The following is a 16,841-nucleotide window of genomic DNA, read 5'->3' as shown; positions in this document are numbered from 1 at the left end:
ATTTTATAATATTAGGCAATGAATCAATTCGGTTAGAATTGATTCTGTTACAATTGTACCTTTCCTTAATTTAGGTTTAGGTTTCTAGCTGTTTTTTATTCTAAGCAACTTGCAATGAATAAAAACGCATGTCATTGAGAAGGTTGGGCCATCCTGCTGCTTAGGACGCCCAATCAGACTACAGATCCCAGGGATCCACCCAAGTACATTATCTCGGTTTGGAGTCAAACATGTATAGCCATAACATTATCGTAGGGGCTTAGCACGTAGAAACCTGTTATGGAGACGCCTTGTCCAACACCTTATTTACCTCAAGATTTTAAATAATTTCAGCCATTTAAAGGCCTTTTATATTACCACCAGGGGTTAAGCTGAAAAATATTCCCTCTAATGACAACAAGAGTGTGAGTGTACACCCAGATGTGGGATGGAAAAGTCAGCCAGCCAGATCCAAGGAAACGTGGGCGGAAGCCTGCGAATGCATCAATTATTGATCTTATATTTTCTCTCACTATGATGGTCGTCGTCTGTAAAAGTCATAACAAAATGTTACGGCCCACAGCCATAACATCCTACCCAAAGACCCCCCCCCCACACACACACAGCCCACACTCACAAATCTCATCTGGGCTGATGAATTATTGATCGATCATTGAGGCTCTCTCTCTCTCTCTTTTTCCCTCTCTCTCTCTCTCTCTCTCTCTCTCTCTCTCTCTCTCTCTCTCTCTCTCTCTCTCTCTCTCTCTCTCTCTCTCTCTCTCTCTCTCTCTCTCTTTTTCCCTCCCTCTCTCTCTCTCCCTGACCTCAAAGAGTCAAAGTGGCCGCAGTGCTGTCGGGGGTTGTCATGGAGGCGTCAGTCAGATCGGCGAGTGATGAGCAGAGAAGCTTGACCCGGTTTCCTTCACAGACGATGAAAGGTGTGTGTGTTAGTGTGTATGTTAGTGTGTGTGTTAGTGAGTGTGTTAGTGAGTGTGGGTGTGTGTATGTGTGCGTGCCTGACAGTGTTTGTCTGTGTGGGAGTATGTGTGTTCCTGTGTGTGTGGGAGGGTTATTCCCTTTACAACTGGGTTTTTGGTTTGAGTTCTTGTCCTTTTAAGAGTGATGGAGGTTTTGTCAATTGTGGGCCTGTGAAGCTTGCCATTACATCTTTATTTCTGAAGGCTAAAATTCCTTCCTTCTTTCCTCGGTTGCATGGTGGGTACTAGCTGACTACTGTGGGAGGCCACACATTCCTTAGAGATTTAGCAGCAAATTTAAACAATTCACTGAAATTGCCCCTGTCTAGTGCTTCCTCTGCTTCTCTGCGACCACACAGGGGTATTTTCTGCTTGGCACATAACAATGCAACATCAAGACCGACTCTGGCTGCCTACATAGCTTTACCCTATAAAAATTAAGCGCAGAATATAAAAAATGAGCAAAAAACCAGCATTTCTGTCAATATTTGTAGCATAATGAAACTTTATTGAAACAAAATTGATGTCCTACAATTTTGTATGGGATTATTATGGGCTATCTGTTCGTTCTTTGAATTTCCAGCTAATGCCGGGCCCTCATGTGGCTACGCGCCTGCTCCACTTCCTGTGTGACGAGAGCGGGGAGGTCTAATGCTCTCAACCTCTGATCATCCCTTAGACACCTCCAGGAAGTGTTGCTGAGATCCCGGGGCCATTGTTATGGCTAGAGCTCTGGGTCGCTTGTCTCATCATAACATCAATGTTACTTTTCTTGCTGCATAGGAAAACGGATTGGGTGACACTATCCTTCATTTACAACAGGAGTGGAACATTGATATCCTCCCACTTACACATTCCTCTGTACGAACACCAGAGTGATGAGGGCGTTCAGATCTAAGAAGCTAATTAGGAAGCCGAGGAACGGCGCTCTCAGACATCAAGGCAGGATGGGTTCGATCTTCTTTGTTGGATAGTTATTGGGCTTGAATATCATCCCCTAAACACTTTGTTTAAAGGGGTGATATCATGCCTCCAGGTGAGAGTGTGATTAGCCATTACAAGTCGTTTGGAAATCGGCCTTTCCCTGAGCCCAAGTGACATCACTAGTTGGCGTGTCAACCTGATGAAACAGATCTGAATTCCTAGCATTCAGCTACCTGGAGGAGGTTGATGAATGTCTATCCAGGCAAGCAAGGATACTCTAAGATTCCTTCTGTAGCAGAAGTCTGTGGAGGTGAAACAACAGGAAATACAGATACAGGTGGTAGGAGTGAGGGCATCTTGCTCAAGGATGCTTACAGGTAGACTAGGGATATGTATGTACATGTATGACCCCTGGTCGATCCTATCAAAGGACATTTTACAGGAAGTAGGTGTGTGGAAGTGATTCCTGCAGAAGCATACATTGTCTTTCTCCTCACATCTCCCCGATCTCACTCAGCCTTTGAAGCTCAGCTGTGTATGTGTGTGTGTGTGTGTGTGTGTGTGTGTGTGTGTGTGTGTGTGTGTGTGTGTGTGTGTGTGTGTGTGTGTGTGTGTGTGTGTGTGTGTGTGTGTGTGTGTGTGTGTGTGTGTGTGTGTGATTGTGTGGTTGACAGATGGACTGAAGAACACATTCCAGTACAGGTGTGTGTGTGTGTGTGTGTGTGTGTGTCTGTGTGTGTTTGCGTGTACCTCTCTTTCTGAGGAGATTTGTGCTGTTCAATTCCCTCGTCAGTAGTGCGTATCGTTTAATCTATATATACAAGGGCTTCATCTCAGCCGACACTTACAGACGGTTACCCGGCCACTACCTCTGCAGAAGCACTAAAACACATCAAATCACTTTGTACCTGTTTAATACAGTTCAAACTGAGGGAGGACTCTATTCTAAACTGACACGTGAGCTATGTTACAAGGCTTTGGAGGGGTCTCGCTGGACAGGTTTTAATTTCCCTAATGAGCGCCTTTCAGTTTCGGGCCAAATGATGTGTTCAGTGCCCAGTTCATTGTTGAAGGATTTGGCTCTAGGTGGATTTCGAAGCGTGTACACAAAACATCTCTAAATAAAAACAGTTAATTTAACATATTTAATGGATTACTGATTGAATACACTGCGACAGACATCCGGGCCAGCTGATCTGTTTTAGCACATACTATATGTGCTGTGTATGTCATTAATAGCCAATGCAGAAAGAGTTTGATGCCATCTGGCTGGCTCTGAACTTTAGAAATGGGATTTCTACCCGCACTCATTCATTTCTGATGGCCAGACTCATTTCCATGGAAACCAAATGTGTTTCATTTTGAAAAAGAAATGAGGAATGACACAGGACATGAAAGTGGACGCTGTGGGATCGGGGAAGAGACAGAGGCATAGATAGAGGAGGGAAATAAATGCATGTGCATGCTACACGCCACCTAGGTAACTTTAACTGGGTTCCTCCAGTGGTGCTGGGTGGTGTTTGCTTTACAATTCGGTTTAATCGTAAGGTTGCAGAAAATGATGCATGACAACGGTGTTCCATGTTGCCATGAAGAAGATCTCTTCCTAAAATGTCTTTGGTGAAGGCTGGCTCACACCTGTGCACATTGATTCACAATGCAAAGGTGTGCAGCCTCGTCCAGCCCCAGGGCGCACTCACACTAGGCCATCTGTAGCGTTCCCCGCACCTGTACCGTTTGCCCCAGCCCCCTGCTGTACACTGGTCTGTGCTCACTGGGGGTATGATGCAGAGTATTTGGATGCATTAAATGTAGCAATGTGGTGGCAGCATGACTTCAGGACGCTGGTTTCATTGTGATGCCCTCAGGACTCAGGAGGTGTCGTGGGCCTAAATTAACGAAACATCGGTGAAAGAGGGTGCCCACTTGATAACCCCAATGACATACTGCATACTTCATACTGCTGTTAGATGGGCCATTTGTCTTGGGTTTTTCACCATTGGTTGGTGAAAAAGGGATTAGCATCTAGCATCTAATCCTGTTGAAATACTGACTGATAAAGCAACTGCGCTACTGATCGCTAAATACCTGGGCCCGGATTCCTGAAACCTTATTAAAGCCCTCTTAACGCTAGGTCATTCGTAACCTCTACTTTAAGTTCTATCTTAACATCACACATTTAAAAAAATAATACAAAAATAAAAAAAGTGTCAAATTTGGTAGACTTGTAGCCAAACAGTCTGCTTTATAAAGCTTCACTTATTTGTGGTAGTTTAGTGCTAGTGTAGTTTAGTTTCCTAAATGATATCTAATGTTAGCCCCACATCAAGTTGTTGATGACATGATGTAGTTGGATAGCCGCAGCTGAATAGACAGGAAGTGCCGGCTTGGGAGAGCCAAACCAAGAGTAACGGGGCTTTAAATTACTTTCATTTAGGTACCCGGAAGGTGTACAGATCGCACAGGTATTAAATTCACTTGATGAACAATCGAGCTAGGTGTAGGGTAGTTATCACATCTGAACCTAGTTGTTTCCCATATGTTAATGTGCTTTAATAAAGCACATTGGTAAAAGGAGAGTCCCTCGGCCTTCACTTAAGAAAATGGCGAAGAACTTTAAAGTTGTGAATCTTGTTGATCAAAGGTCTACATCTAAGACTGACTGGAATCTCTGTGCAATGTGTCAGGAAGTCAAAGCTTTATTACCTCAGCAGTGATGAAAGGCAAGATCTACCTATTGAAGCGTTGAGAAAAACACAGTCCAGATTTTACTTCAAACTTGAGGCCTTTTATTTTTCTAATTGTATTTGAATAACGTTGGCTTTGGTCCAACTTTCAACTTGATGCAACCAAGAAAACTATTTTGTTCATAGTAACATAGTTACGAAAATCAACATACTTGATAATAATAATAATAATAATAATAATCACTATTTATAATGTCATCAGAAGGCAAAACTGTTGCAGTCATGCTACTCACTCAAGTCAGTGTGATGGCTGCGACTGAATAGTGTCTGTGAGTGCTTTGTAGTTTGGCATATAGCTACAGACAGCCAGTCTGAAGCAGTCTGTGAGTAAGGCGGCTGAAATGTGCCTGCGCGCATTCTGTGTACGGTATTGAAACGTGCCTGGGCGCATACTGCGGTATGTAGGGTAAAGCGCGCGGCACATTGGATACTTATGCGGATGTGTTATGCGAGTCTCTCCGTAAACAACACTAAACGCAAACTGCTTCTGTTGTTACCTTTTTATGTTTTCTTCTATTATTTTTGGGAGCTACCTGGAGTCTCAAAGATCTAGCAGTCGATCGCGATCGACAGGTTGGCAACCACTGGCACAATCGTCAGTGAAGGATTATTCAGGTTTTATTAAATACGCATTATGTTTGAATCACCAGGGTCAGCAAGATGGTCTCATAAAACCTCAACAACATATAGGCCGTAACATTGACTGGCTTTGGCTTCCTAGTTGGATGATTTCCCCTCCTGCCTCTGTCCAATTCCAGCACAGATACTCAAACAATGAATGTGCTGTCTGTGTTTATTCAAACAGGGTCATAGGTCCAACTGACCAATCGAATGAACAAACGTAATTCCAGCTCTGAAGAGAATGATTAGCACAGTGTGTCAACACCTCTACCTTTTGTTTGAACAGCCAGGACATATTCATTAGAGCTTGGCGGGTTGGTCTCTGTCGGGCCGGGGGAATTTCGCTCATGGATGCAGCTTGGGTCTGTATTGTACAGTTGGTTTGTATGAAAAATATACCATCACCGTCCTGGCCCACAACGAAAAAACACAGCTCCCGCCAGGATCTAGGGCAGGAGACGTAACAGCGGTAGAGAGGACAGGGAACATCGAGGGTCCGCTCAGAAATCAGTCCTTCTAGTGCTCCCAGAGTAATCCCACACTCTTACGCCCCTCTACTACCACCATTTCCATTATTACCATGACTTCAACAAGGAGGGCTTGCTGATTAGCTGACACACACATTAGTTATGAACATGGAGCTCTTGCGTTGGCTCGTGAAGGGGAGTTGGGTAATGTTGGGGTACAACCTGAGGGGAAGCCCCTTATAGCGAAACAATCATAAACCTGTAAAAGAAAGCAAACTGCTTTTTGTTTGAGATTTATTAAAATAAATGCAAATGCACTTCTTTGTTTTTGTTTTTCGCATGCTAAGAGCGACAATAGATAAGAGACAATATTCATTTTTCTAGTGTTACTATGGGTGTGACAAATTTGACTGGATTGTATAGATTGAAGTAGGGATGGACAATTCGGTTCAGCTACAAGGAACACACCAGCATTGGTTTCAGTGGTTGCAGCTAAAAGGATTCCACACATAAACCAAACAAAAAATGTCTTTCTTCTCTGTTTATTTTTGCTTGTTCTTTGCAGAGTCCAACTTCAAAGAGAACCAGGCCCTAAATGGTGTGATTTGGTGTGATGAAACTGGTTGGCACGTACATGTATTCCCAGTCTGATTGGTTTTCTCAAGGCTGTTGGAGTTCATCCAGTGAGGAATGAGCCTTTTTCTTTCACCATGTTACAAAGAACTGCCTTCAGTTAAATGTTGGAAAAGTGGTAAACCAGTGATTACGTAAGAATACCGTTTTATTGAATGAAACCAGCCTAACAAGATTTATTTCCTCATACTGTAGGGGAAAACAACCGTATCACAGAATTTGTTTCATATGCAGTTAATATTACAAAGTGTGATATTATTCTATGATGAACGGCGTCTTCTTCATCTCAAAGGCGCAATCATGACAGCTTGATACATTTATCATCTCCATCAAGCTCTGCCCTGTGTGTTTTGTAACCGATAGCAATCCATTTTGTTGATGAAATCCCATCCCCGCCCCTCTTGCATTCTTATACAAATGTAGGCTACTCAACCCTGCAACTTCATGTCCCCATTATTTTACTATCATCAATTTGTCTCTCTCTCTCTCTATCTAGTAAAATCGATTACGAGCGGTGCATTTATGCTCAGAGAAAATTGTATTAAGTATATTTTTATTTTCGTCATGCTGCGAAAAATAGCAGCATGACGCTCTGTTTGTATGTGCCTCGGTCACACTGGGCATCATTTTCTTGCTAACCTTGAAGGACCTTCAACGGCAGGTTGTAAAGAACCGCTTGGGCTCATCGTTTCAGATCCAACCGGTCCGACAGCTCCCCCTGGTGGCCATCCAGTGAATTGAACATTAAAAAGTTTAAAGAAATAATTGTGTGATATTGCTAAATAACTTATTTAAAGGGTACTTATTTTAAGGGTTGTATGTATGTTTATTTTGGAACATATAAATTAACTACTATAGGCCTATGTCATATATATATATATATATTATTTTTAACTGTACAGTTTAATAAAGAATAGTGTGTTAAAAGTGTTCCAGGTCAATATGGAACAATTGGCCACACAGAAAAAAAGGCTGTGAAATCCACAGTAATTGCCTGCGTTGCTGCGCAGTAACAGGGGTGGATATACAGGGGGCAAGGGCAGCTGCGGGCCAGGTTACAACACTGGACAATTCTAGCTAGAAGTATTTTTATTTGATTGGCTAAGCAGTTTAACTACCTACTAGGACTAGACAATTCACTAACTCTCTCATACCACAGCAATGAGGCTGAGGAGAAATATGTGATGGAGAAGAAGGAAAAGAAGAAATGAATGTGAGGGATGAAGAGGAGGTTTCAGATTCAGAGAGGGACAGAGGCAGGGAGAGATCAGGAGGCAGATTAAAGATGACAGCAAGGCAGAGGGTCCTGAAGTCCAAGCTAGACCACATGGTATGTTTCTATTCTCCTTACTTATGAGAAACAGCACGCAAAAGCACTAGATTTGGATATGTTTGTGAAACGCTTTGCTGCACAACAACTGGCATCGCCTAAAGCTCTCTTGAAAAAGATGGCTGATGTCATTTGTAAGTCGCATGCACTTCTATTGTACTTACAAATCGAGTGTGTGTGTGTGTGTGTGTGTGTGTGTGTGTGTGTGTGTGTGTGTGTGTGTGTGTGTGTGTGTGTGTGTGTGTGTGTGTGTGTGTGTGCGTGCGTGCGTGCGTGTGTGTGTGCGTGGTAAATAAATGTGTTTTGAATTTTATTATATAGCATTTATAGGTGAATAAATGTAACCAGAAGGCCTACTTTTCCAACCTGTGGAATGCCATTAACATTGATAATCACCTTGTTCCCTTCTGTTTTATCTGCAGTCATAAACATTACATTTGTATTCAAAATTCCTTTAGGTACCATGGGAATTGGTTAGGATTTATTAGAGTTTGAGTAATCAGTCTAACGGCCACGACAACTCACTGGTCAAGGTAATTTGTATTCATATTGTATTCGTAAAAATAATTTCAAATGTGTTCAACAACTGTACAATTTTACAACAGTTAATCAATAATTCGTACGGTGGGTGCGAACTAATAGGGGAAGTCGGCCAAGTTGGATAATTATCGCGGACCAACAAGTAAAGAAAGTCATGGACACATTTACTGATCGCTTTTCTACGGAAGCCGGACCAGACCAGACGAGGCTGCTACCACTTGGCCGGTGTTTCCGTTCGTCTTGCGTGCGCTTCGGGATTTTTTTAAAGGATATTTCCATTACATAAAGATAAATAAACATGTCTTTGGAAGTGGAATCCGCAGAGTAAGTCCCCAACGTCTAGAACCCTTATTCGCAGTCCACAAAGCCGATATATTATTGCTTATTATGCATCTTGTTTCCACATTTTCGCATACTGGGGCCTACATTGCTACATGCTAAGCTAATGCGCTGGGACACATTGGTGTAACGTCACTGAACAAGTACATTTTTATTTTGGAGAAATTAATGAAGTCATGCTAATCGAAAAACGTAGATAATCAACCAAGCCAAATTTTGTAACGGGCAAGATAATTGTCCCTGCATGGTTGCCAACCAGAATAAGTGTTTCTTTAGCAGCGTGCAAGACTTTTGCACATACTGGTGATGAATATTATGAACAACACCGTACCCGAATGAAAGTATACCATTTATCCCTTACAAAATCTATTGGCGGTATTATACAAAAAGTGTATCAAATAATGTCCTCTTGATTGGACACGCTAACGTGTGTGTGTGTTTGCTTTCAGCGTTATCCGTCTGATAATGCAGTACCTGAAGGAAAACAACCTCCACCGAACACTGGTGACGCTGCAGGAGGAGTCCACGGTGTCGCTCAACACGGTGGACAGCATAGAGAGCTTCGTGGCGGACATCAACAGCGGCCACTGGGACACAGTACTGCAGGCCATTCAGTCGCTCAAACTTCCCGATAAGACACTTGTGGACCTCTACGAACAGGTGTGTTTGAGCTGTGGTCTAGGTTTGGCGCTACTGTTGTAATTCTATTAATTAATATTGCAGACGCCTTTGTCCAAAAGAGATGAGATGTCTTTAAGCAGCAGGTCGTTTTGGACATCTTGCTCAAAGATGGGCCTGGTTTTTGGGCAGTTTTGAGGCAGATGTTAGGTATCAAACCTAGGGTCTTTCCATCCGGTACTCTCACCACTACACCACTAGAAAATAGGTTGTGTTTTTCTGTGCTTTATTATTCATAGACGGAAAATGTAAGTACTATAAATATGACTTATCACTGTACTTGATCAGGAGGCTCTTTTAGTCATATATATATATATATATATCTTTGTCTATCTCGTGTCGTATCCCAGGTGGTGTTGGAGCTGATCGAGCTGAGAGAGCTGGGCGCAGCCCGCTCCCTCCTCAGGCAGACAGATCCCATGATCATGCTGAAGCAGACGCAGCCAGAGCGCTACATACACCTGGAGAATCTGCTGGCCAGGTCCTACTTCGACCCCCGAGAGGTGAGACCCATACAAAATAACCGGTGATGCAGGCTGTTTCGCTGCTGTGCTTCACTTTTAGATCCAGGGCTGCATTATGAAAAGAAAAAAAAGAGTTGTTTGTACCTTGCCTTCTTTATGGTGGACTCAAAGGGGTATCAGCTGACATTAAATAGATGGGGACCTCTGAAGTATCCTGAACTGTGATTCTGTGTCCGTGTCCAGGCCTACCCAGACGGCAGTAGTAAGGAGAAGAGGCGAGCGGCCATCGCTCAGGCCCTGGCTGGGGAGGTCAGCGTGGTGCCCCCCTCCCGCCTCATGGCCCTGCTCGGACAGGTGAGGGCCCCCATGGAGCACACCCCATTCCTTTCAGTCCACCTATACCTATCGTTGAGCAATGTGCCACCCCACTACCGTCCGGTTGAGTTGTGCCTCTGCTCCCCCCTAGTCTCTGAAGTGGCAGCAGCACCAGGGGCTCCTCCCTCCAGGGATGACCATCGACTTGTTCAGGGGGAAAGCAGCCGTGAAGGACGTGGAGGAGGAGCGCTTCCCCACGCAGCTCAGCAGACACATCAAGGTACAGGCCCCGCGCCCTGTGGCCCTCTGCGTGCACTAGGGATGCACCGATTGGGAACTTCTGGGCCGATACCGATGTTTAGAATAACAATTTGGCCGATAGCCGTGTGGGAGTATTTCACCGTCTCGGAGAAAGATCAGCGATATGCAGTTTATAAGACATGTTCCAGTCACACTTCAAGGAGGAAGCGTTAAACATGTAAACATCGGCCACTGCCATCGGTGAATGTCATCTTATTTTCCGATGGCAGTCAACAACGCGAATATCTGCCGTTTCCGATGTTCGTCCGATACATCAGTGCTTCCCTAGCTTGCACCACACCAAGCTATAACATGTGTTTTTACATATCAATTTTTTTTTATTTGACCAACATGGGGTGACTTTTCAAGTCTCAACAAATGTAAAAAACATATACACTATACATTCTGCATGCCTGTAAATGTAATTCATGTTTTTCAGGGCCTAACCAACTTTTTGTCTGTGTTCAGTTTGGACAGAAGTCCCATGTGGAGTGTTCTCGCTTCTCTCCCGACGGCCAGTACCTGGTCACCGGGTCAGTGGACGGCTTCATCGAGGTGTGGAACTTCACCACCGGCAAGATCAGAAAGGTACCACACGCATGCATGTGCACATACAGGAGCTAGTTGGTGATGGACGAAAAAATGGAAATGAAATAAAATGTGAGCACGATTGTTGCTGAATTAGCCACAATTTGTGTTTCTTTTGAAGGTGTCAAATGTACGAATAATTGTATGTGTGTGTGTGTGTAGGATCTCAAGTACCAGGCGCAGGATAACTTCATGATGATGGACGATGCCGTGCTGTGTATCTGCTTCAGCCGAGACACAGAGATGCTGGCAACAGGCGCCCAGGACGGGAAGATCAAGGTTCGTGGCCCAGACAATCGCTATTTCTCTTTCTCTCTATCACCATCTATGGCATTCTTTTTCTTTCTCCCTTACTTGCAACCCGGACTGTGCCAGAGCCTGACTGTCAGCAGAGTTTATTGTGAACTCACTATTTCACTATAACCACTTACTAGTTGGCCGGTTACGAGAAGGTTAAATTGAACAGTCTCTTCCTGTTAACCTCTTGAACAGTGGAGGTAATTCATTCCTGCTACAGCCGGCATTACCTTCACGTTGTAATTTTGCAAACTTTGGCCGGTCACTTCTGAACCTGTAATTCCGTCTTTGTTCCTAAACTGGTAACATTCTGATGCAGCATTACTCGTGTGTGTGTGTGTACAGGTGTGGAAGATCCAGAGTGGGCAGTGCCTGCGGCGGTTCGAGCGCGCCCACAGTAAAGGTGTGACGTGTGTGAGCTTCTGTAAGGACAGCAGCCAGCTGCTCAGTGCCTCCTTCGACCAGACCATCAGGTAACCGTGACCTTTGAGCCATGACCCCTGCCTCCTCAGCCAATCTGACGATGGATCGATGGATCGAGGGATGGATGGAAAGAAAGTTTGATGGGTGGATGCTTAGCCAAACATCCACCTATCCAGTTAAGATGGATGATGGATGACTATATGGCTAGTTTGATGTATGATGGACACAATAGTAGCATGAATTTGGAGGAAGATGTATTTTAATCACATTTTCATACAAATGTTTATTACTATACAGTCGCCGAAAGCGTCACAGGCCCATTTTTTTTTGTAAAATGGAAATATATTTAATGCATATCCGTCAAACTATTGTCAATAGTTCTAGGGAAGTAGATACAAACATGGAAAGCTAAAATAATTCTGTGATCAAAACCTCAGATTACCTCAGTTTCGAACTCCAGAACCAGTCTTTAAGACCCTAGTGTTCTAGAATCCAGAGTCCGCTGTCAAAGCTAATCTAGACGGTTCTAGGACCCAGACTTGAAGACCCCAGATTCTATGTTCCATTTCGCTGGTGGCCGACGTGTCAAGACTCTGCGACCCCACACAACCTAGCGCTCTGTGCTAGACCCCGAGTGGTGAGCCCTGGTCTGTGTGTTTGTTGCCATCAGAATCCATGGCCTGAAGTCTGGCAAGTCTCTCAAGGAGTTCAGAGGTCACTCGTCCTTCGTCAATGAGGCCACCTTCACGCCAGACGGACACCACATCATCAGCGCCTCATCGGACGGCACCGTCAAGGTAAGCATGGCAGTGGGTTCCTACATTAAAGGTGTCATGGCATGAACATCTCACTTTATGAGGTTTTCTAACATAAATATGAGTTCCCCTAGCCTGCCTATGGTCCCCCAGTGGCTAAAACTTGCGTTCGGTGTAAAACGAGCACTAGCTGTTCTGCTCGCCTTCGGAAAAAAACGGAGGCTCAAGCGCGCTGATTTGGAATGTGGTTTCTTATGTCGTCACACTGCAGTAAGCTCCTCCCCTTACTCTGCCTGGCCCGCCAAGGAGACACGTGTGTGTGTGTGTGTGTGTGTGTGTGTGTGTGTGTGTGTGTGTGTGTGTGTGTGTGTGTGTGTGTGTGTGTGTGTGTGTGTGTGTGTGTGTGTGTGTGTGTGTGTGTGTGTGTGTGTGTGTGTGTACACACACTGTAACGCAAGTGTTTCTTGTCGGTTCTTTGACGTCTCTTGTATTTCCACAACGAGACTGTCGTGGGGGTTACCTGAGCCATGGTTGAGCAGGAATTGGGGGGGGAAAGGAACTTTTGCTTTGACTCGCTGAAGTACATGAACTGCGACATGCCGCCGGTTGCCGCGAGGCACCATCGGCCGGCAGCGGGCAGCCGGCAGTGCGTGGATCATTCTACTTCAGATTGATGTGAAAGGGGAAGAACCAGAGACGTTGCAGAACCCGCTGAAGTCGTTTGTGATCCATAATATCGTCTGGAGGCTCACACAGCTTTTGGCCGTGATAATAGGTATCGTATGATATAGATATCTATGTAGGCTATATTATAATATTTAGATATAGAGCTCCAGGACTCCCGTGTGTTGTAGAATATTTACAGAACACGGCTAAAGGCTGTGTGCGCCTCACCATTGCGATACATCCACTGTAAACAGAGCGCATGGTACCGTGGCTGCAAGCTGCTCAGGGCCACACCCCCACCCTCCTCCTTGACCCGCCTCGCTCCTCCTCATTTGCATTATAGCTACAGACACCAAAACAGCGCATTTGGGGGAAGCTCAATGTGCGACTGGCTCGGAGTGGCTCTAACTCTGCACCACGGCTGAATTTCGGGAACGTCTTTGAATACTGTGCTAGTGGCGCACTAATACCTATATTAAAGCATCCATAAAATAGCATGTCATGGCACCTTTAATGGAACACAGTTGGTAGCATTGAGATGTCTTTATCTGAAGTTTGATTGTTTTCCTGCCTATTTAAATGACTCTGGGCGGCCTTTTTACAATGAAGGATGCTTCATAAGAAACCCTTGCCTAAAATCAGCAATAATTCTAATTAACACATTGAAATATGATAGTGTTAAGCTGTTTGACTCTTGTCAATCCTTGAGCAAGATGCCCAATCACCCCTATCTGATCTGATCAGTAATCATGCTGGATCTGTTCACACCCAAGGCGCAGTGTGATTACATACAAAGTCAGTGCAAATACATGCACATTTTCTGAGCGGATGGCTTGAATGGCACGGCGTGAATGAGCTGGTTTACACAGATTTTGTGTGATTCTACTCCAGGGGAAAATGCTAATTCGTCATCCGCTCGAGTTGAAATATTTGAACATTTAAAATTTTCGCTTGATTATGACTCACTTGCGGAATAAAAGTTTACGGTTCTCACGAGGAAACTCCCCCTGGTCCTTTCTGATCGTCAGGTGTGGAACGTGAAGACCTCGGAGTGCACCAGTACCTTCAAGTCTCTGGGGACGTCTGCCGGCAGCGACATCACCGTGAACAACGTGGCTCTGCTGCCCAAGAACCCGGAGCACTTCGTCGTGTGCAACCGCTCCAACACCGTGGTCATCATGAACATGCAGGGACAGGTACGTCGTGCCCAAGGCACCGGGAGCTGTCCGGCTGGTTCAGTCCCCGGGGTCGGCCGATGGATCATACATCATCCGGGCGGACACTCTCACTTTTGATGTCACTAAAGGGTTGATTTTGGATCGTCTTGTAACTGCAAATAAACACCACGACTGGTCACCAAAAAAAGGGCTGTTGTTCTACAGCTCAGATGTCTGCCTGTTCTGGTTAATCAGTCATTCAATTAGCTTACATGTAGACGCTTTTACCATGCCGTACATTTGGAAGAATGTAGAGTTCTAGGACGATGCATGGATGTGTTGCTCAAATGTTTAGTATGTAAACGACTGCTCATCTGTGATGTTGGTTTGTGTTTGTGTGCTCAGATCGTGAGGAGCTTCAGCTCTGGTAAGAGGGAGGGCGGTGACTTTGTGTGCTGTACTCTGTCGCCGCGAGGGGAGTGGATCTACTGCGTGGGAGAGGACTTTGTGCTGTACTGCTTCAGTACCGTGACGGGCAAACTGGAGAGGACGCTGACGGTACGACCTCACACTCTGCACTGTGCTCTCCATGGATCATGTGACACCCAGACGTTTAAAATGCTGTGTGGAAGATTCAACAACACTCAATTGAGGGGGAGCATGAACAACGCCATCCCTTCACAGCCTCACCGTTTTCTTTATATTTCAGCCCCAATTTCTTGATTTGCCTTTTTATTTAGCTGTTTAAAAGGAACCTGTCCCCTTCTATGTACTTCATTCTAGAACTACTCCTTTCATCTTAGGGATTAGACTTCTTCATTGGATACTGACTAGTCTCCTGCCCCCCCTCCAGGTCCATGAGAAAGATGTGATCGGCATCGCCCACCACCCCCACCAGAACCTGATCAGCACCTACAGCGAAGACGGCCTCCTGAAGCTCTGGAAGCCCTGAGCGTGGTCCTCCACACCGTGTCTGGAATCCATCAAAACCCACCTCCTCGTCCTTCTCTCTTCACCTCGCCCTTCTCATCGTCCTCTTCTTCCAGCTAGCTTCGTTGTCCTTCGAGAGGTACCACATGCTCAGAGTCGAACTGCAGCTACAGCTTCCTCTCTGATTGAGACGGGATTTTACACTTGTGTATTTTTTTCTTGGTGGGGTAACATTCATTCTGGTCGATTCGCCAATCGTAAACAATGGCAGTTCACTTACAAGTCCAACTGGACTGTGTAGCTGGTGGAGGATGATGTTTGCGGTTGGTCACAAGTTATTTTATTTGCTTTTAGTTTTCTTGGTTGTTATTTAGAAAAACTTCCTGTAAATATTTTTTTCTGAGATTGTTTTTTGTTTTTTTAATATCTGGTCAAATGGAAGAAAATAAAAAGTTTCTCAACCAAACAATATGGACACAAGGATATTTTTATTTATTTATAGTGATTGGTGTGCTTTGTGAGTGTTCCATTCTATTGGTAAGTTTCTTAATTTTAACATTTCTACCGGCATTTGATGTCAATTTATCAACCATGTGTCACCATTTTTCCTCCTGGAATAACTTTTTTTTTTACATTTTGTAACTTGTCCACTTCCACACAATTATTTTTATATTAATTGTCTGTGCCATTAAAGCTATTTAACCAGAGGACTATTGACTACATAGTGAAGTGTCTGTTAAATTATATTTACCACCAGGTTGAGCAGAAAAATCCGATGGGATCGATGGTTGCACCCACGGCAACCTTGTGTTCGCTGATCATACCTAGGCTACGGAGCTCCACACATCCATCAACTTTACGTGTCCGGTATGTCCAATCTCGGTAGTGATCGTCAATATAAACGGCTGCTAAGAGCGAGCTCCATACACCGTTGCGTTATACTGTAAGGTCCAACTCCGTTACACCCCTTGGCCCAAACCCTTAACCCTACGAAATGGGACGACAACCCTGCAAGACAGTTACAGTACGTCATTAGTAGTTTTTTGATCCAATATCTGTCTGGAATTTTACTGTATAGTTTAATGTCTTAGGAATGCAACCTTACCCACACGGAAAAACACGGTATGATTGGGTAAGAATTATTCATGCTCACATTCCAAAAACAACTTAAATATTGCAGTTAGAAACTGCAATATCACCCTTTATTTTAGATCAAACATTATACAAGAACAAGATCAACATAATATATGAAACCAGAATAAACATAGAACTTGAGGTAGTATGCCATACATGTAATATAACATAAATATCATACAAACGAGTGATGTAGTGGAACTAATATTCCACATAACAAAGGTATGCTGTTCGCTTATGAAAAAATGGAAGCTCAGGTGCGCTGATTTGGAATGTGGCCCCATATGTCGTCGTAAGGGGCCAAGTTACCTCCCCTTTCTCTGCTTTGCCCGCACAGGGAATTTGGCCTGCCAATGAGACAATGAGCTACGACAGTGCGAGCGCCACATGTGCGTGTGTGATTAGACACACAGTAACGCAAGTGTTGTACACTTCTTTGTTATTTGGATAACCATTGCTGTTGGTGTTATGGTGCGTAACGCGTCGGTTCTCTGACGTCTCTGGTATTTCCATAACGAGACGAGTGGGAGTTATCTCAACCATGGTTGACAAGGAATTGGGGGAAAGGAACTTTGGC

At 44.4% G+C, this 16,841-nt stretch overlaps 1 protein-coding gene across 1 annotated transcript; it reads left to right on the top strand.

Moving 5' to 3' along the window:
• Positions 1-8,380: 8,380 nt before the first annotated feature.
• smu1a (SMU1 DNA replication regulator and spliceosomal factor a) lies at positions 8,381-15,865 on the top strand. The gene is made up of 12 exons (XM_056600913.1): positions 8,381-8,542; positions 9,007-9,217; positions 9,586-9,738; positions 9,943-10,053; positions 10,166-10,294; positions 10,783-10,902; positions 11,065-11,181; positions 11,545-11,672; positions 12,293-12,419; positions 14,072-14,239; positions 14,606-14,758; positions 15,054-15,865. The coding sequence occupies exons 1-12, from the start codon at positions 8,517-8,519 to the stop codon at positions 15,150-15,152; spliced, it is 1,542 nt and encodes a 513-aa protein (XP_056456888.1). The 5' UTR covers positions 8,381-8,516; the 3' UTR covers positions 15,153-15,865.
• The last annotated feature ends 976 nt before the right edge of the window (positions 15,866-16,841 follow it).

Source organism: Gadus chalcogrammus, chromosome 10 (assembly GCF_026213295.1).
Source record: "Gadus chalcogrammus isolate NIFS_2021 chromosome 10, NIFS_Gcha_1.0, whole genome shotgun sequence".
Lineage (NCBI taxonomy): Eukaryota > Metazoa > Chordata > Actinopteri > Gadiformes > Gadidae > Gadus > Gadus chalcogrammus.
The sequence above is the reverse complement of the archived record's forward strand: the minus strand, read 5'-3'. Positions and strand labels throughout refer to the sequence as shown.